The 21923-nt window shown below is 43.8% G+C and overlaps 1 protein-coding gene across 5 annotated transcripts in view; it reads right to left on the bottom strand.

Moving 5' to 3' along the window:
* PCNT (pericentrin) overlaps nt 1–21923 on the bottom strand; it is a 167440-nt gene that overhangs the window by 97452 nt on the left and 48065 nt on the right. For all 5 annotated transcript variants that reach the window (XM_029607715.1, XM_029607714.1, XM_029607713.1 and 2 more), the window contains exons 5-7: nt 14969–15166; nt 14490–14663; nt 9363–9558 (exon numbers count right to left, since the gene is read on the bottom strand). In XM_029607715.1, coding sequence (XP_029463575.1) covers nt 9363–9558; nt 14490–14663; nt 14969–15166 — 568 coding nt within the window. The remainder of the gene's footprint in view (nt 1–9362; nt 9559–14489; nt 14664–14968; nt 15167–21923) is intronic.

Here is a 21923-nt window from a genome sequence, read left to right as displayed (position 1 = left end):
AATTGTTTGGTATGTATGATTCCCTATTCTAATCGAGATTCTGCTATTAGGTCCATCATAAGCCATCACTGGCATGTTTTGGCCGGAACTTGTCCCTTTAATGAACCTCCAGTCTTTGCACTTAAAAACAATAGGAATCTCCAGGATCAACTCGTTTCTGCCGTATTACCCACATTAGATGCACATCCTTATAATGGAAGTCATTCCCCTTCTGGGACCAGTAATGCATGCCCACATGCTCTAAAATTGCCATTTTTTGAGCATTCAAATCTTTCTAAACGTTATTATATTCCAGGAACATTTAATTGTCCAACCACTCAAGTTGTTTATGTAATTGTGTGTCTATGCTGTTTACTCTATACTGGACAAACCATAAGAAGTGTGAGGATCCATATTACTGAGCATAAAAGTTATATCCATACTGCTAAGCTTCAAGCCCCACTAGTTGAACGTGGCTTCTACATCGAAATCAGCTAGAAGATCTCAAAGTTTTTTGTGATCTGCAAAGTATTATTGAAGTGTGGTGGTGATATTTCTCAAGCCCTAATACATAAGGAGCAACGTTTCATTTGTCAATGGAGTTCTCTGAGTGATAGAGGTCTTAATCAGAATGGATCTCTCTGTTATAGTTTTTCTTCAAATGTAGTGATTCCTTGGCTGAAATTTACTGTTTGATTAATTTATGTAGATTAGACAAACAGTGACGTCAGTGACAAGTTTCTGACGTTGTTGGGTGTCCTCCCACGGATTTTTAATCTCTGGTTCACTTATACGCATGCATGGTATTTTGCTTGATCACGATCTTGTCAGCATTATCGTGTATTCCAAATGTGAGAAGCTTAATAAAAAATGTTAATTTAAAATCTTTCATGGACCTTCCATATAGATGACTGCATTAGGGGTATTTTGCTGTATTGGAACAATTGGATAGTTATTTCAAACCTTTTTGTTAAAACATTTTTCAATGTATAAGGTGTCTTTGGTTGCTGATTGGTTTGGAGAAAAACAATCAACTTGATGTTGTAAGGTTTTTCTTGAAAGATAGGCTTCTAATGGCAATTTAAACAAGTAAGAGTTTTCATAACCTTTGTGTTGATAGTTGAAGTTATCTGTATTTCTATTTTGAAGCAATTTATTTAATAATATTCTTTAAAAAATGAATACATTATTAGGTTTATTAGTTTTTTTTGAATCTTTTGATCTTTAGGTGCTTTTGATGTTTTGACTGGGTAATCAAGTCAAGTGCATTAAAGAACCGATTAATTCTATTCAGCCAGATTCTACCACTTCCACATGTAAAAATGTTATTACTAATGTAAATACCTATACCTAATGTTATTCTCTTTCTTTTCTTCTCTCCTCCCAGTTCTATTACCTTGTTATTTGTAACTGCTTCCTTCTACACAAATAGGTTATTGAATTGTTTACTGTACACCCCTGTTATATGTAAACCGGCATGATGTGTTTGCAACATGAATGCCGGTATATAAAAATTTTAAATAAAATAAATAAATAAATAAACTGTCCAAATTCAGAGCTCGCATGCACTTAATTCAACTTTGGCAGTCAGTTTTTTTTTTTTTATTGACTTGGTGCTGTTCTTTAAATAGTATTACAATTACAGCAGTATCTTTATTTTTTCTGAATAGTTTACATTTCAAGATCATTCAATATGCTTAAAAAAAAAGACATACAAGTTTCTTCTAAAGTTCGAAAAACACGTATGAGTTCCTTTGAAAGACACAGCTGTAACTAGTACCCTCCATTTAACAGCAGACTTCTTTAAATTAGTTGTTGACCCTTTCGGGACATGTTATTATACAGAATTGTATAACTTCGGAATTTAAGATTTTCAGGGTTTTTGCCCTTGAGTAATCCCCTTGAAAAAGCTGTTCCCCAGAGAAACAGGGGCCTCTGTTTGGGGTTACCATCATTTGCTTATTAATTTATTGTGTATAACGAAAGAAAAAAGATTGTTCTGAAATATTTTGCATAGATAATACTGTGGTATTAATCTTGTACATATGAGGTTCAAATGTATGGCAGGTATTTATGTGATTTTTATATATGAGTGAGGAGTGTGATGTAGTGGATGTTATTATATATTGCATATATGTCTCAGGTGGTTGAATATGAGAAAATTACTACATTTGTTTGCTCCCTTTTCTTTATTTTGTTCCCTTTGTTAAATCCATGTTGGTTCTTCCCTATTAAGCCATGCCTATCCATATGTCGAGTAATTCTGTTCTCAAAAGTAGCTTCTACCATTTTGCCCAACACAAAAATCAGGATTATTGGTCTGTAGTTTCCTGATTACTCCTAAAGTCCTCTTTAAACATAATGCTATATTATATCAATCCTCAGGTACAGTGGCAGATTTTAACAATAAGTTACAGATCACCTGTAGCTGGCCTTCAGAACTCTGATGTGATTATTATCAGGTCCTGGTGATTTTCTATTATTTCATTTGAAAACTTGATCTAGCATCTCTTTCAGATTCACAGTGATTTATTTCTGTTCCACTGTCATAACCTATAAAAATGGTTCTAGCCTTACAGTCTCTCTCCAACATTCGCTGCAATGCAGACTCAATCATTCATTTAGTGTTTCTGCTATGGTGTTTATCTCCCTGAGCATCCCTTTTATTCTGTGGCTGGCTAATGGGCCAAATAAATAACTTCTTCACACAAGCTTCTTACATTTGAAGTACTTGAGAAAACATTTTTTGGATCCAGCAGTTTATTCTCATGCCATGGGTATCTGGGATAGGCAATCAGGGCTGCCCTGCAGGGAAGGTGCTTTACTTGGAGAGGCAGCGCAGAGATAAGGTGGCAAAGTCAGGAGCTAAAGAATCACACAGAAGAGGAGCAGGAGAGACAGAACAGTAACGCTGGGACTGGACACAAGCAGGACACTGGGAACTGAGCTGTGAAGCAGGAAGCTTTATGTGCAGGAGTGCTGTACACAAATATAAGTGCAGGAATTGTGAAACAGGATAGAACTGCAGGAATCTTGGAAACAGGATACTTCAACTGAACAAGGCTTGGAAATCAGGGGAAAAAAAAATAGATAGCGCTTCTGCAGGACAGATGCCAAGATGGCTGTTGATCCAGCACTGTGTGTCTTCTGAGCATGCCTTATATACTGCTGGGAATAAGAGACCCACCCAGTGCTGGTCCAATCGAACGACTGCAGGGGCATGTCTGAATTTCCCAGGAAAGAGGACAAAAATACTAGAACTCCTAGGAGAGCCAGCACCCTCCACAGTTCTATGGAAGGCTCAAAGTCCAGCCTCCCCAGAGTGATGGGTTCAAATCCCATCAACCCTGACAGAATGCTTCCCCTCCTATGGGTGGCCTCCAGACCCCCCCAAAATCCACCAGGGTTCCCAGATCTAACCTAGGGATGCACAGTCTTGTGCAAATGAGTCCAGGGACAGGAACCTGGTTCGATGAGACATCTGTTGTAGAACTTACCAGTACAAGGGCAGGCACTGGAGCTCTGATGACAGCTGGTGCTGACTTTACCAGTATATAGACAGGAACTTGAACTGGAGGAACAGAAGACACAGAGTTCACTGGTGTGGAGGCAGGAACTGCAGTAACTGCTGGTTCTGACTTCATCTAAGCAGTCAATGCTGGACTCGGCATTGCTGAGACAACAGGAACTGACTTGGCATTGAGGAGCCATGACAGGAACAGGATCGATGAGAACAGCCAGTGCTAGACTCGCTGAAGCTGGCTCGGCCTGGACAGCTGGTACTAGATTCACGGAGGTGAATGGAATCTTTGAATCTGAGGACAGGGCAGCCTGGAAGAAAGGTGTGGATGCTGCAGATGTAGCCTTGAATGAAGGCTTGAACACTGCGGCTGCAGCCTGGAAGAAAGGTGTGGATCCTGCAGATGCAGCCTTGAATGAAAGCTTGAACACTGCGGCTGCAGCCTGGAAGAAAGGTGTGGATGCTGCAGATGCAGCCTTGAATGAAGGCTTGAAAACTGCGGCTGCAGCCTGGAAGAAAGGTGTGGATCCTGCAGATGCAGCCTTGAATGAAAGCTTGAACACTGCGGCTGCAGCCTGGAAGAAAGGTGTGGATGCTGCAGATGCAGCCTTGAATGAAGGCTTGAACACTGCGGCTGCAGCCTGGAAGAAAGGTGTGGATCCTGCAGATGCAGCCTTGAATGAAAGCTTGAACACTGCGGCTGCAGCCTGGAAGAAAGGTGTGGATGCTGCAGATGTAGCCTTGAATGAAGGCTTGAACACTGCAGCTGCAGCCTGGAACAAAGGCATGGATGCTGCAGATGCAGCCTAGAACAATGTCTCATATGATGTTACTGGAAAAGCAGCTTGGAGCAAAGTCTCAGGTGCTGCTACTAGAAAAGTTGCCTGAAGCAAGGTCTTAAAATCTGCTGTGAGCATAGCCTGGTGTACAGACTTTGATTGTGCTCTGAGTACAGCCTGGAGAAGTATCTGGTGCTGCGATAGGCGCAGCCTGGTAGAGTCTCTGGATCTGCTGTGAGCATAGCTTGGGATCTGCTGCGGGAGCAGCCTTGACCAGCAGCATGGGCACTATGGATGCAGCCAAAATCTCGTCCGTTATCACTGATATAAACCTGAGGTCAAGCTTTTGACAGTGCTGTGGATGCAGTCTGGAGCTGAGTCTTAAACATTGCAGAAGTGGCTTGAAACAAAGCTGGAATGAGGGCTTAGACTCTATGGACGCAGCCTGGAAATGAGGATTTGGAAGCTGTGGATGCAGCCAGGATCTCAGCTGTTATCGCTGCAGCTTTCATAACCTGAAGCCAGGCCCTTGACTATGCTGCAGGTGCAGTCTGGGCCTGAGTCTTAAGAAGCGCTGTAGTTGCAGCCTGGGTCCGAGTGCTCGAAACTGCTAATGTTACAGCCTGAAACAGAATCTTTGGACGTGCTGAGAGCGTAGACTGGAACAACGGCATGGGTGCTGCAGGCACAGCCCTATGTGGAGTCTTGGAGACTACAGGCGCAGCCTTGGACAAAAGCTTGTACACCGCGCGTGCAGCCTGGTTTGAAGTCTGTTGTTGTGGGCCAACAGCCCATTTGGAAAACTGGAGTGCAGCATGGAATCGTGTATAACCTGGCCTATATGCTCTTCATCTCTCAATAACTGGCCATCATATCCTAGGGGTCTTGCAGAACAAGCATTTCTAAACTTTCTTGCATCTTGTTCTCGACGAGAGTCACAGACAAGAAAGCAATCCACAGTTAAAAATTTGTTGTGGGGAAAACATCTTGACACGGCATATGTGATTCACAGGAGAAAAAAGATTCACAGGGCCACGTTTGCCTCAGGGTTTGGTCTGGTTCGATCTGTCATGGGTATCCGGGTTTGGTAATCAGAGCTGTCCCGGAGGGAAGGTGCCTACTTAGATAGGCAGGGCGGCATCACGGTGGCAAGGCCAGGAGCTGGTGAATCACTAGGAGAGAGACACACAGAACAGCAACGCTGGAACTGGACACACACAGGCCACTGGAGAAGGAAGTGTGAAGCAGGAAACTATATGTGCAGGAGTGCTGTACACAAATACAAGTGCAGACATCTTGGAACAGGATTCAATTCTAGGGATCTTGCAAATAGGATACTTCAACTGAAGATAAGAACGAGACTTGGAAACCAAGAAGCAAATGGAAAGCGCGTCTATGGGGCAGATGCCAAAATGGCTATTGAACCAGCACTGTAGGCCTTCTGAGCATATAGTATATACTACTGGGAATAAGAGGCACACCTAGTGCTGGTCCAATCGGATGACTGCAGGGGTATGTTTCACTCTCCCAGGAAATAGGACAAATACATTTAAAGTCCTGGTAAAGCTAGTCCAGACATGGCAGGTTCAAAATCGATCCCAGCATCCCACTTCTTTGGTTTTAAAATTCAGCCAAAACCAAGTTTGCGATCTGGCACCATAAACCTTCAACTCACGACTACCTAGGGATAATTTTTAATTGTATTTTCTTAGCCCCTGGCATTGCAGTTATATTTTTCTGGAACCCTGTAACCATGGGCCTTAAATCCAGTCATTAGCTGTTGTCATTGCATGCACGATGATTATAACTCCCTTTCTCCCAAGAGGTTGTGAATGCTACCTCCAGCATCCCCAGCCCACCTGGAGGGGGTAAGCTCTTAGCTGGGGATCAAACCTATGTCCCTCTGCGTGGCAGTGGACTGCCACTTAGCCGAAAAAAAGGTTTATCAGTTTGTGTTTCTTTGGCAAGTTTTCTCTCCAAATTTTCTCTTAGCCTCCCTTAAATGTTTTACATTTCATTTGCCAATGCTTTTGTTCGGCTCTAATAAGCATATTTCACAGCACCATTTATTTATTTAAAAGATTTATTACCTGCACTAATCAAAGGCTCAATGCAGAGCACAACATAATTATCATAAACAATTACAACAAGAACAAGACAATGACAACCTGACCTGCCCCCTTAGCACACTCTTAATCTAAAGAATAACACATAAGACATTTGCAAGCACTGAAATATATGCCCTGTGAATGGCATTATACACATTAACAAACAAGAGAGAGTCAGTCACACCTTATAAACTAGATTTAAGCGCCTGTGGAAACAAATATATTTTTAAGCTGCTTTCTGAAGGTCTGAGTGCAGGCTGTTCCCTGTAACTACTAAGGAAGGGGGTTCCAACATATCGGACCTGCAACGGGGAAAGCCTTTTCCCAGAATTTGGTGGGTTGGCCAAATGCACAGAGGGAATATCAAGTAGACCAGACTGCGAAGATCTCAGTGCCGTGCAGGGTTATACACGTACAGCATCAAATTTATCCGGGAAGACACACTGCTCCTGGACATCACTTTATATTTGATCCTCCATTTATCAGTAGCCAATGACATGGAGGCCAGTGCCTGCCTGAACGCGAGCAGCTGAATTTTGAGCAATTTGACACGATCTAAGAACTTTAGCCCTGCTAGCAATCTGTTACATTCACCAGTCGCGGGTCCTGTCCACAACCGGCATCACTCACCCCTGCAGTGCCTTGGCAGTAGGAGTGGCCTGGAGGCTCTCCTTTTGCGGCAGGACACCACCAGCATGATATCATGCTTCGCTTCCCCGCGGGTTCCTTTAGGCGCGTTTGCACTGTGCCACCATTTAAAGGACCGGTGGTGGGAACTTCAGCTACCAGCACCTGTTGATGACATCACGCAGCTGGGTATATAAAGCACAGCTGCGCACAGCAGCTTTGCCTCAGCAACGGATCTCCTACTTTCAACTCGTGCATGCTGCTCCTGCGTTTCCTGTGCTCCTGGTTCTTGTCCAAAGCCTTGTGTGTGTGTCTTCTTGTGTCCTCAGCCTGATTTCCTGATTCTGACCCTCTTGCTTGGAGCTGACCATGTTTTGCCTGCCGCCTGGTCCTGATCTCTTGCATGTCTGCCTCCTGTCTGCCCCGACTGTTGGCCTTTCTCCGTATCTCCAACTTGCTTCCTGTCCTTATCCTGGCACCAGCGCCACGAAACAGCGATCAGTAGTTGCCATCCCGGCATTCAATTCCTTCAGCTTCTCAGATATTTTTTGAAACTCCGGGGTAAGTGCGGCGAGAACAGCCGCTGTCAGTTCAGCCGTTGCGCTCGGCGCGGCCGCGGTCTGCTGCAGCATCCGCACCACCACTTCCGGGTTGTTGTCGGCCGGGCGAGCCTTCTCGCGGTCTTTTTCTTTTTTCCCTGCCCATGCCGCCATCGGGTCCCGCCAGCGAGATAGTATTGCAGGTGGCCACCACCGAGTTAAGCAAAGGCAGGAAGGGCTACCGATGGAGCTGGATGAGGTATAAAGGTAGAGGCCTGAGCTCCGCGACAGGGGATCACATCCTCTCCCATCAAGGTGTCACGTGATTTCTCATAAAATAAATATTTAAAAATACAGAATAGCAGATGAATATTTAAAGGAGTTATGCATGTAAATGTAACATACTATTGCAACAATTTTCAAAAGCCACTTATCCATGTTAACTGCACTAAATGCAGGTAAATATTGACAATTCAATGGCATATATTGCAGCAGTTTTTAAAATTACACTTATATGAGTAAAGTTCATTTACACGTGTAAAACCCAGTTTAAAGCATGCAAATACTTTTGAAAGTCAGGCCCTATAAGAGGGGGTGTGGCGCTTTATGTCCAGGATGGCATAGAGTCCAACAGGATAAAAATCCTGCATGAGACTAAATGCACAATGGGTAGAAATCTCTTGTGTGTTGGGGAAGACTATAGTCTACCGTCCACCTGATCAAGATAGTGAGACAGTGAAATGCTAAGAGAAATTAGGGAAGCTAACCAAATTGGTAGTGCGGTAATAATGGGAGACTTCAATTACCCCAATATTGACTGGGTAAATGTATCATCGGGTCACGCTAGAGAGATAACGTTCCTGGATGGAATAAATGATAGCTTTATGGAGCAATTGGTTCAGGAACAGACGAGAGAGGGAGCAATTTTAGATCTAATTCTCAGTGGAGCACAGGACTTGGTGAGAGAGGTAACTGTGGTGGAGCCACTTGGCAATAGTGATCATAATATGATCAAATTTGATTTAATGACTGGAAAAGGAACAGTGTGCAAATCCAAGGCTCTCGTGCTAAACTTTCAAAAGGGAAACTTTGATAAAATGAGAAAAATTGTTAGAAAAAAACTAAAGGAGCAGCTACAAAAGTAAAAAATGTCCAAGAGGCGTGGTCATTGTTAAAAAATACCATTCTAGAAGCACAGTCCAGATGTATTCCACACATTAAGAAAGGTGGAAAGAAGGCAAAACGATTACCGGCATGGTTAAAAGGGGAGGTGAAAGAAGCTATTTTAGCCAAAAGATCTTCATTCAAAAATTGGAAGAAGGATCCAACAGAAGAAAATAGGATAATGCATAAACATTGGCAAGTTAAATGTAAGACGTTGATAAGACAGGCTAAGAGAGAATTTGAAAAGAAGTTGGCCGTAGAGGCAAAAACTGTCTCTTTTTCAAGCTGAAGAGTCCTAACCTCTTTAGCCTTTCTTCATAGGGGAATTGTTCCATCCCCTTTATCATTTTGGTTTCCCTTTTCTATACCTTTATCCAGCTAAATGATTCTGAATATGGACCTAAAAGTGTTTTAGAAATGATATACCAATCAAACAGTTGTTACTTATAGAAAATATTATTGATTTGAAAACCTGAGCTAAGGAAATGCAGTTGAACAGGGAGTCAATGGTCTCTCAATTTCTAAACTTGTTCTTTTTCTGAGTATCATCATAAAGTCCTTTCTGTGTTTCTGGCTAATGATTTGCAATCTCGTAGTTTTCCTTTCTGAGTTCCACCACAGACAGAGGCAGCTGGGGGTTTCTTACCCTGCTTCCGGAGTTGGTGTTCACGCTTGCTCCCATGCTCCTCAGCACTGGTAACGCTTTCCTGCAACTGCTGCAACTTCTCTTGATTCTGGAGATGAGTCATTCGCAGCTGAGCCCGCAAATCTTGAATTTCTGCAAGCAAGCTACTGCGATCCAAGGACAGGAGATGTTCCAAAACAAGCTGCTGCTGTTCTTCCTGAGTAGAAAACAAATCAACTTAAAATATTTTTGCTCAAGAGCAAAAGACATTAACAGAGAACAATAATGGCCTATTACAAAAGAATCTTCATCTAATTCGACAAAACAAAAGACATCTCTCAGACATGCCCACAAACAAACGTGGTGAAGGGGTAAGAACCTCTTGATAAGAACTAGAAAAATTTGTGTAACGCTCTGAGATGACGCTAGAATTTTGTGTTTGAGGGAGCTGTGCCTTCAAGTGACTTTGGGTGAGCAAGCAGTATAAGCAACTACCTACTTTTTAATGGGAACTTAGGGGATTTCTTGTATGACCAATAGTCACTACTTCTTTCCCATTTGTTTCCTTTCCATGTCTCTCCTCCATCAGTTTATCAATCCTTTTACTCTATCATTCTCTCTTTCTCATTCTATTTTCTCACTCAACTTTTTTTTTTTATCTCAATCATACTTCCTCCACTGAGCCTAACAGAAGCATAAATGCCAATTTTAGTAAAGTAAAAACTTCTGTTTAAATTGAATGAGAGTCTGGACAATTTAATACAATCACTTGCAAACTAACAAACCACACTAACTTTTCAAATTACCCTTGTCAACTGATAAGTAGGTTGTTAATACAAACATACTTTGAAATATCTGTATACAAATGCTAGAAGTCTAAAAATAAGATGGGAGAGTTAGTGTATAGCAATGAATGAAGAGATAAAGCAAGGCGATAAAACATATTTTCATTTATATCACAGAAAGAAGGGAGGCCCAAAGTGGTATAATAAAATTGAAAGGTGACAAGAGGCAATGTGTGGAGAGAGATGAAGAAATGGAAGAAATACTAAACAAATGCTTCAGTTCAGTCTTCACGGAGAAGAACCGTTGCTGGTTGACAAGACTATAGATGGGAGTGGGGTGGCCGTAACTCCTTTTACAGAAGAGAATGTATGGGAAGAGTTAGGAAAACAAAGTGGACAAGGCCATGGGGCCGGATGAGGTTCATCCCAGGATACTAAGGGAGCTCAGACATGTGCTGGTGGGTCCACTGAAATACCTATTCAACAGATCCCTGGATTTGGGAGTGGTGATTTAAGAAGTGAGGTGGTGGTCCCACTACACAGAAGTGGTAGCAAAGGAGGCTGGAAAGTACAGGGAAAATTAATGGAGTTTCCTCCAAGTAAAGGATAGAGAATTATCTACAATCCGGTGGGTTGCTGGACCAGAGACAGCATGGATTCACAAGGGGAAGGGGTCCTGTCATACAAATTTGATTTATATTTTTGATTGAGTGACTACAGAATTGGATCAAGGAAGAGCGCTCGATGTGATTTACTTGGATTTCAGCAAAGCTTTTGATACTGTCCCAAATAGGTGGCTCATGAATAAAATGAGAAGCTTTGGAGTGGGCGCCAAGGTGGTGGAGCGGTTTACAAACCGTTGACCGACAGGAGACAGCGGGTGATGGTAAATGGAATTTACTCTGAAGGAAGAACGGTGTTAAGTGGAGTGCACAGGGATTGGTTTTGGGACCGGTTCTATTCAATATCTTTGTGAGCAACATTGCGGAAAGGATAGAAGGTAAAGTTTACCTACTTGCAGATGATACTAATATCTGTAACAGAGTAGACACACCTGAAGGAGTAGAGAGAATGAAAAATGATTTAAGGAAGCTTGGTCGAAGACTTGCCAGCTGGAATTCAATGCCAAAACGTGTAGTCATCCATCCGGGGCTTGGTAATCCAAAAGAGCTGGATGTGATGGGGGGGGGGGGGGGGGGGGGGGGGGGGGGGGGGGGGGGGTGTGAGTGTGTGTGTGTGAAAGACTAATGTGCATGGATATGAGAGGGACCTAGCAGTGATAGTGTCTGTCAATGTGCAGGCAGCGAAGCAATGTGACAAGGCGATAGCTAAAGTCAGAAGAATGCTGGGCTATATAGAGAGAGGAATAACCAGTAAGAAAAAGGAGGTGATAATGCTCTTGTTTAGGTTCTTGGTGAGGCCTCGCCTGGGATACTGTGCTCAGTTCTGGAGACCATATCTCAAAAAGGATAAGGAGAGGACAAAGGCAGTTCAGAGAAGGGTGACCAAAATGGTGTGGGGTCTATATCAGAAAACTTATGAGGACAGGCTGAAGGATCTAAATATGTATACCCTGGAGGAGAGGAGGTGCAGAGGGGATATGATACAGATACTTGAAAGGTTTTAATGATGCAGGAACTTCAAAGCCTTTTCCATTGGGACTTTTCATTCAGTTAAGTAACTGGGATTATTAGTCTGCCCATTTCACAGTAGTAAGACTCAGATATAGATTTTGGACATTGGGAGAAACTTTACACTTTCTTCAGATCTGAGTAACAGGAAAGGAGAAGAAGTTAAATTGTCAATGATTTGGCTATTATAAATTCTGAAGATTTATTTGTTCATTTATTTATTTTAGCAAAAAGCTTCAGAATTTCTAATAGCCAATGAATTGGCTTGTGACAGAGTATACCAACTCCCTCATTCTATACCTTAAGGAGCCTGGTAAAGGCTTTTAACCCAGGCATCCTTAAGGCAGAAGGCCGCAAGGGATTCTGGGTGATCTGGTAGGACCTCGTGGTGCATCCGTAAGTAATATGTCTACATGATATTTGTGCCTGACGCAAGGCGAGCTATTATCTTGATTTATGTAACTGTGAAGCATTATAAATTAAAAAAAAATTGCACCATCATTAAGTTAGTCAAGCCTTGTGATGTTCCTTCACTGTTCCTGAGGCTGCTGTTGGCTTGAATACACTACACGTGTAGTGCCCAGTCTTTCCCTGGCACTGAGGAAGACGATGACCCCGAGGTTAGGGGGAGGGGAGAGACCACCGAGGATCAATCTCCCTCTCCCCGATTCTTAGGGGTACTGGACATCGGGACCGCCAGAGGAAGAGACGGGGATGGTTCCCCACGGTCCTTAGGTGTGGAAGATATCGAAGCCAAGCGGAAGGTTTTGAAATGCCGAAAAGCTTCTCCATTTTGTCCAGGCATGCACGACGCCCTTTGGGGGTCATTTGATCACACAAACGACATCCCTGGACGTCATGCAAGGCCCCCAGGCAGAGGATACATACCTCATGCGGATCCGTGATTGACATGGTCCGCGGGCACTGGGGGCATAGTCAAAAACCCGACACCGCCATCGAAAAAAGAGGACGGCGTGCGATCGATGACTGACAGGCACCCCGGTGCAGGAGTCGGGAATCAACCGCAAATAACAAAGGCAAAAGCCAAGAGTACCTACTGAACAGAGGAACTGAATGCGAAGGGGACCCGACACAGATAAAACCCCGAAAAAACAGCAAAACATTTTCGAAGATTTGGAGCTCCACAACCGCAAGGCTACTGCACTGCGGAAGAGACTGAAGGGGGACCTCACGTGAACGCATGGATAGCAGCAGGCTGGGCATGCTCAGTCTGCCAGTCAAAGTTTCTAAAAACTTTGACGTTTTCTGTGCTGGGCTCCATCGGATGATGTCACCCATATATGAGGAGCACCATCCTGCTTGTCCTAGGAGAAAGAAATATGGCATTGTGAGCTGGTAGCAGGGAGAAGAAGTGCTTTCTTTGCTCTAAAACCTCCACTCAAATACATCAAACTTCCTCCGGCTGCTGCTTCCATCAAAAGGATGAGGACTGCCAATAATCCGTAACTAACGCACATTAGACTTCAACTGCACGTTGTTCCTTCCTCTCTAGCAACCATTTTTCTGCGGCCTTAGAGTCCAGAACAACAGATTTCTCGTCCACTGTCAGCCTAAGCTTAGCAGGGTACAACTTTGCATGGTGTATATTCAGCTTCTGTAGCTCTTTTTATCACATTTCCCAAAGAAAAAACTTGTCTCTCCTATGGAGATGCTGCACAGATATTGTTTGGAAACTTAAGTCTCTGAAAATTTGTTTCCCCCAGTTTCAAAGGCGTATTATGCCTATACCTTGTAAGCTTTCAGAAGGAAAAGAAGATTTTTCAGCTCCTCTTGGACTCTCGCTTGTCTTCCTTTTTGGAACAATCCTCTGAAGAAGGAATCACGTCTGCTACTTTAATTGTAACGTTTGCTATTAAGTGGGATCATGACTCTCTTCTAAAATTGTTATTTCATAACAGGACACTGCTTTCTTTGCTGCAAATTCTGAAGTTGCCCCTCAACAGTCAGAGGCCCACAAAATATTTAATGTGTTCTCTCCTCTTGTTAGGTTATATTCCTTTTTGTTATATTTTCTCATAATTTGTGATTTGGAAACCTCTTGCACTATTAGTAGACTGACAGGGGTATGAGGGATTTGAATTGCCTATTAATTATGTTTCCTTTTGTTTTGATCTCTTCATGCTGTTTTATACAACGTTGGATGTAATTTAAAATGTTATAAATAAAAAAAATAAAAGAGTGCTTTCTAATATATAATGTACACCTATCTACCTTTTAAAAATGAAACCTGCTATCTGAGACTTGTACTTTTACTAGAAAATAATGATTAAATAGAATCCTGACTAGTGATTTAAATGATGATTTAAATGGGTTGGATTTAAATCAAATGTACCCTGCTTCCTGACCAGTGATTTAAATCCTGATTTAAATGGATTTGAATTAAATCAAATCTGCCCTATTTACTGCATTTAACCCCTTTTCTGATTCAAGCTTTGAAGCCTGAACCTCAATGACTTTTATCTGCAGAGCATATAACTTGTGTCAAACAAATGGAAAAATTAACTACCACACCTAAACAATAAAACAAACCCTCAAAATAACATTTAACTGCTCAAACCAAAAAGAACTGAAGGAGCTTTGCTTATTCAGCCAGACTGGTCAGTATTTAAATAGGTCTTTCTTCAAATGTGGTGTACGTAAGATATATCCAAATACTTAGGATTCCAAATAGAAAACTTATGAAGAATTTTTTTTTTTTTTTTTATAATCACCTTTTCATTCACGATGTGTTCCAATTTCTCTACCAAGAAACGCTGGTCTCCAGAACTGTGGTCATAGAGATGTGAATACAGCTCATTGCACAGAGAGATGCGCTCCTTCTCAAATAATCCTTGCATTTTGTGGAACATCTCTTTTCTCCAGTCACAGGGAGCGTCTTCAGCATCCTATGGGCAAAATAAAAGCTACTATTGCAAAATAAAGCATAACATACATAAACTCTCCTACAGTACCTATTAACCCATATCACACAATTTCATAGGAAGAAATGGAATAAATGCCTGAGATAGCAGCAGCAGAGCAGTCTCCATTATTATGTAAGGGAAGTGACAAGAAATACTTTATACCATACAAATCTTTATACATAGTAAGCTTGGGGTTATTGACAAGACAGAGCATCCCCAAACACTTTTACAGTTTGGTATGGTTGTGTGATGGTGTGTGGACAGGCAGTTCAATACACGTTTTGTACCTTGCCTCCTTTGTCAATCGCATTAATAAGTAACTCCTTCAAGGACTCTATTATACCGCATAGGCTTAGTCTCTCTTGCTGCCAGCTCTCCAGACCAGTACTGCGCTGAGACATCCCTGGAACCACTTCGTAAATGAAGGGATATTCTGAGCATGCCAAAATGCTGCAACTTTCCTTGTGAACCTTGTCCAGCAGGGCCTAATTGTAAAAAGAAAAAAATAGGCAAAATTAGAGAAGAAATCAAACTGACCTATTCAAGTTTAACTATGAGGAAGACATAAGCTAAGTGCATGCATAGCATTTCCATAAAAAAAAAAAAAATTCCATGTAAAAGGGCATCTGAGTTTTCAATTCACTGAAATACCATAATGTTCAGGAGAAAATCTTCAACATTTATATAACCAAGTTATGTTGAAGATTTTCTCCTGAACATTATGGTATTTCAGTGAATTGAAAACTCAGATGCCCTTTTACATGGAATTTTTTTTTTTTTAATGGAAATGATATGCATGTTCGAGAATGGGGGTTAGCAAATGCCAGGGTTGGGGCAACATGTGTGGGAGGGGGGAGGTGAGTGTGTTGGGCTTGGGCTGGGTCCTTAAGAGGAAAAGGTGTCCTGGGGCGAGACTATGGAAGGGGATCAGACTGTGCTGGGACTGAGCCAATGATGGGGGCAGGGACTGCTGGGTGCACCTAGGGAAAGGAATCACAGTGTGGTGGGTTGTAGCTGAGGAGGATAGAAGTGAGTGTTGAATTCCAACTGGGGAAAGGGGCCTCTGGGGAATTTCTATGGATTTCAGCTATTTATAATAAAATGAATTAGGCAGAGTAATACACCAGTGGGAGGCAAAATTAATATTTTAATATTATTTATTCATACTACTTAAAATGTAATGCTATGAACTCATCTCCCTCATACTACCTCAATTTTCATCTTTACCAGTGTGTATACCTTTTGGACTTCTCTGAAGCAGAGGACGAGAGGGGATATTTTGAGAAAGAGAAAGCACGTTTGCTTACCTGTAAACTGAGGTCTCTGTAGTCAATAGGATGTTTCAGCCATAATGTGTGGGTGACATAATCTGATGGTGCCAATACAGACCCATCTCTCAAAGCTCAGTAAAGCTTTACTGAGCATGTGTGGAATACTAGTGCACATGTGCTGCCTCTTGAGCCCATCAGTCGCTTCCAGAACTTAAGCTTCAGTGAGACAGATGACTCTCCAGGGAGGCAGGCAGGAATTAAGAATGGCTAATTCATCCTGCTGTTTGAGGTTGAGACCATATGATTAATGATAAGGCAAATGAAGGCTCTATTTATTTTATTTATTTATTTAGTAAGTCATATTTCACACATTCAAAAGTGTGTGTGGATTACAATTTTAAAACATCAATAAAACCAGCATATAAAACAAAAAACAAGACACAAAACATTCACATTATCGATATACAATAAAATTGATACAAATACATCCTTATTTAAAAGCCAAATTAAAACACTGTCAGTAGTGCCTATTATGATGGTCAAATAATTTTTGAGATTTTTAAAATAAATGTTGGAAGTTCTCTTATTTTTTTTTCCCAATTGTGTGACACTGAGTTGTGTTGGGACTAGGACGACTTGCCTATCACCAGACTTGGATGGTCTTTTGTCACAGGGCATAAGATATGGCCACCTGATTGTCTGTGTGCATTCAAATTCTCTTTCCTGAGAGGAGGAGAGAGAAAGCTCTGAGAGTATAACCAATGGCTCACATTTCTAGCTGATTAATCTACACACTTGGGTCCACAATTATTGTGTTCATGTAGCTCAGGTAAGAGTCCACCATCACTTGGTAGAGGCATCGGTAGACAAATTCACGATATGGAGGGACATGTAATGAGATTTTGAATTCATCCACCACTGAACAGATGCCCTCATCCTGGGGGTCATCAAGATTTGGTGAGATAAAAGCAAGTTTTGCTTACCGTAAACTGTGTTTTTCGTAAAGAGCAGGATAAATTAGTCATGCTTCATAGGTGATGTCATCAGGCAGCACATTGCAGAGTTGTGTCTCAAGTCAGTTAAAGTTTTTTGTATTGTGCATCTGCAGGCCTTCTCGTGCAAATGACCATTCCAGAACTCTCTTCAGTCGATAAAAAAGCTAGTTTAATTCTTGGTATAGGTTGCTGTACAAGGAGGAGGGTGGATTTCACATGGCTAATTCATCCTGCGATCTATGGAAAGCACCATTTATGGTAAGCAAATGCAGAAATTACTAACCTGATCATTTTGTTTTCCTAGCGTGTAGACATATGGACTCAGGATCAATGGGTTATATGTTCCCCTGCTAGCAGATGGAGATGGAGTCAGGTTTCAAAGTTGACGTCATCTTAGATATACCCCTGCAGTAACCTCAGCCCTTCAGTATTCTCCTCAAAATTGTGGTCATGCTATTGAAAAAACTTGATTAAAACTTGATTAACCTAAAAATGGATACCTGTAAATGTACTCAACCATATATAAGTGCTGAATCCCAGCAGGATTATAGATGCCCTGATCTAGGTATTGGGCGACAGTTTACCTATAATCTCTTGGAATCGATATGGGTGATTCCTTGGCACTGTTCTTGGACAGCCATGGGCGAGATGCTGTCCATTTGTCTACACTAAGGAAAATGAAATTATCAGGTAATTAATTTCTTCATTTTCTACATGTAGCCAGATGGACTCAAAACCAATGGGATGTACAAAAGCTACTCATGAACGGGGCAGGAGGCTTGCCCTTGGTCTGGTTAGCACTGCTCTTGCAAAGGTTGCGTCCTTTCAGGCCCAAACGTCCAGGCGATAGAACCTGGAGAAGGTGTGCAAGGAAGACCATGTCGCTGCTCAGCAGATGTCGACGGGAGACAGTAGCTTAGCTTCCGCCCAGGATACTGCCTGGGCCCTAGTGGAATGAAACCTGAAAGGGTAATGGCTTCCCTGCCTCTACATAAGATCCCGTGACCACCTCCTTGAGCCAGCAAGCTATGGTAGCTCACAAAGCTGGTTCGCCTTGTCTCCTTCTACCGTGAATAACAAACAAACAGTCTGTCTTGTGCACCGGTTCTCAGAGTTCCAGATACCGCACTAAAAGCCTATTGATGTTTAAATGGCGGAGGAGGTGGTAGGCTTCTGTGTCCTTGTGTCTGTCTAGGGACGGTAAGGAAAGAGACTGATTCAAGTGAAACTCCGAGACTACCTTTGGCAAGAAGGATGGAACAGTGCAGAGCTGTAATGCTCCTGGAGTTACTCGGAGGAAAGGTTCCCAATACGACAATGCCTGTAATTCAGAGATGCAATGAGCCGAGCATATCGCCACCAAGAACACTGTTTTCAGCATTAACAGGCTTCCGAAAGGAAGGCCCTGCCAAAAAGTCCAAAATTAGAATATGATTCCACAAAGGGACCGACCACCGTAGGGATGCGAAGGTGTTTTACTCCTTTCAAAAAACAGGCCAAGTCCGGATGCGCTGACAGGCAGGTTCCATTCACCTCGCCTCTGAAACAGGAGAGAGCCACTACCTGGGAACTTCGAGGAGTTAAGGGACAACCCTTTATTCAGGCCATCCTGTAAAAATTCCAGAACCAGAGGGATGTTGGCTGTCCGAGGGGCAACCCTGCGTTCCTCGCACCAGGCCTCAAATATTCTCCTGATCCGCTAAGGACTTTGAGAACTTCCGTGCGTGGAGCAAGGTAGAAATTATGCCGCCAAATATCCACACTTTATCAGGCGAGCCCTCTCAAGGGCCAGACTGTAAGACAAAACAGAGTCGGATCGTTGTGAAGGATCGGACCTTGTTGGAGCAGATCTCTGTGCGGAGGAAGGCATAGAGGGGTCTCCATCAGAAGCTTCCGCATGTCTGCATGCCATGGGCATCTGGGCCAATTTGGAGCCACTAAAAGGACTAGTCCCCTATGGCACTCAATCTTGCGACTGACCTTGTCCAGCAGGGGCCACAAAGGGAAGATATACATTAAGTCCTCCTCTAGCCAAGCCTGAACAAGGGCATCGATCCCCAGGGACCGCTGATCTCTTCTGCGAATGAAGAAACAGGAGACCTTCATATTGAGAGATGTTGCCAGCAAGTCGATGGATGGGAGGTCCCAGCGACCTACCAGCAACTGAAAGACTCTGGCCAACAACATCCATTCTCCTGGATCCAGACTCTTCTGCTTAGAAATTCTGCTCTGATGTTGTCTTTTCCTGCAATGTGGGAGGCCAAAATCATCCTTAGGGTCAATGCCACCCATTCCATAAGGGGATCTATCTCCAGGGACACTTGCTGGCTCTTGGTTCCTCCCTGGCGGTTGATGTAGGCTACCGTTGTTGCGATGTCCAACAACATGCAGACTACCTGACCCTGAAGCCTGTGGCTGAACTGTAGACACACTAATTTGACTGCTCGGGCTTGCAGGTGGTTATGTTCCAGCGGGTCTCTTCCTCGGTCCAATGCCCCTGGATCGCCAGTTCCTGACAGTGAGCTCCCAACCCCCAGAGGCTCTCATCCATTGTGAGAACTAGCCAGTCCAGCGGGGACAGGTTTATACCCTTGCTCAGGTGAGCTTCCTGCATCCATCACTGAAGCCGAGAACATAATTCCATCAGTAGGAGGCGGCGAATTGAATAGTCCTGGGACAACAGGTTCCAACGTGACAGCAGGGAGTGTTGGAGTGGACGCATGTGTGCCCTTGCCCATGGTACTATCTCCAGGGTTGATGCCATCTGACCAAGGAGCTGAAGATAGCTCCACATCTTGGGGCGTATCGTGTTCGTCAGCCAGCGCACTTAGCACATTGTCTTCCTTATCCTTGAGGAAGGAAGGAAGACCTTGTCCTGTTTTGTGTCAAACTGAATGCCCAAATACTCTAAGGACTGGGAGGGCTTAAGACTGCTCTTGTGCATGTTCACAACCCAACCAAGCTCCTGAAGCAGGGACATCACCCTGTTTGGTCACCTGGAGGCTCTCTTCTAACGACTTCGCCCGGATCAACCAGTTGTCCAAGTATGGGTGCACCAGGATTCCTTCTTTCCTCAGTACCACCGCCACTACCACCATAATTTTGGAAAATGTTCTGGGGGTGGCGGCCAGGCCGAAGGACAGCACCTGGAACTAATAATGGCGGCCTAGCACCACAAAGTGTAGGAAATGCTGGTGGTCTTATCAGACTGGAATGGGAAGGTAGGCCTCCGATAGGTCCAGGAAAGCTAAGAACGCCCCCAGTTGTATGGCCATTATGACGGAGCATAGAGTTTCCATGCGGAAATGAATTACTCGTAGATGATGGTTGATGCTCTTGAGGTCCAGGATGGGGGCGAAAGGAACCTTCCTTCTTGGGTAGAATGAAATAGATAGAATAATGCCCCATATTTTCCTGAGGCGTAGGTACTGGAATTATAGCCCTCAAATTGAGGAGCCTTATCAGGGTGGAGTCCACTGCCAGCTTCTTGTGCTGGGAGAGGCATGGAGACATCATATGTCCCAAGGGATGCTGCAAAACTCCAGAGCATACCCATTTGTCAGACGTGATCTCGACCCACAGCTGGTAGAAGAGGTTGTAGTCGAACCTCTATCACCTCGTCCCATGGATAGGTCGACAAAACCTCATTGAGAGGTTTGAGCTGAACCTGAACCAGCTTCTCTTTTTGGCTGTCAACTCTGAAAGACCTTCCCGAGGACCAGGCTGTCTGAAATGACGAGTTCCTGTAGGGCCAAAAGCACTGGGAGCTCATGGCCTGATCCCTCATAGGCAAGGGACACTGTGACCTCTTTCTCTTATCTTCCAATAGACAAGGCACTGGAGATTATCCCCACTTACTGGCCAGCTTTTCCAATTCACTTCTGAGGGCATCTTTGGTAGTTTGCCTTAGATGTCACGTCCGTTGACCAATTTAGAAGCCATAGCTGTTTTCTGGCCGCTGCCACTGAGGCCACTCCTCTGGCCGAGGTACGGACTAGTCAGAGCCGATGTCTGCTAGAAAGGTAGCAGCGGGCTCCATAGCCTCTTTGGAATGCGCCCCTGAGTTACCTGCCTCTTGAGAAAGAAGCAGGTATGAGCAAGCCACCAGGGCACAACAGGAAGCAATCTGTAGTGTCATTGCTGTCGCGTCAAAGGCTTGTTTAAGGATGGACTCCAACCGCCTATCATACGCATCCTTTAAGGCCACTCCTCTCTCCACTGGGATAGTTGTTCGCTTTGAAATGGTGCAGACCAGGGCGTCCACTTTGGGGAAACGCCCCAAAGTGGACGCCCTGGTCTGTACCCATTAGATATGATATGGCTATCATATCCAATGGGTACAGAGCTTCCAATACCTGACCTCCTTTAAAACTGGCTTCCTGGGCATCCCATTCCAGGTCAATTAACTGCTGGCTTCCAGCATCGGAAAATAGCAAGAGGCTTTCTGTAGAGACACCAGGATGGGATTCTTCTTTGTTTCTATCATAGGGTCCGTGCCAGGAACTCCCAGTCTTCAGGGTCTGGGAAACCAGGGCCAACAATTCATCTCTATGGAAAAACCATAACATGGTCCAATATGGCCCCAAGCCTGGAGAGATTTCCCCATCCTTCAATGAGTCTGCATCCCCTTCATCATCCTTGGTGTCTGGGTCCCTGTCAGGGATACCCTTGGTGAGATGAGGCATGTCTTGAGGCCTGCTGATAGGGCTGGGAGAGCGAGGCCTTCCCAGCTGGGGTTCGGTCCAGACAGGGGCAGGAGAGACAGACTGCGCCTGTACAAAGGGTTGAAGACCTTGAAAAAGTTCCACCCAAGAAAAGGCCCCCTGATCCACACCTAGCCCCGGAGGAACTGGGGTAGGTACAGCTGAATTGCCGCCTCCTGAGGTAGACCCAGCCCAGGGATTACTCAGATCCAGGGTGCTACCGGATAAGATCATGGCTGACCCATCTTCTGAATGGGAGGAGCCTGGCTTGGA

The sequence above is a fragment of the Rhinatrema bivittatum genome, chromosome 6 (genome assembly GCF_901001135.1).
Source record: "Rhinatrema bivittatum chromosome 6, aRhiBiv1.1, whole genome shotgun sequence".
NCBI classification, from domain to species: domain Eukaryota; kingdom Metazoa; phylum Chordata; class Amphibia; order Gymnophiona; family Rhinatrematidae; genus Rhinatrema; species Rhinatrema bivittatum.
The sequence above is the reverse complement of the archived record's forward strand: the minus strand, read 5'-3'. Positions and strand labels throughout refer to the sequence as shown.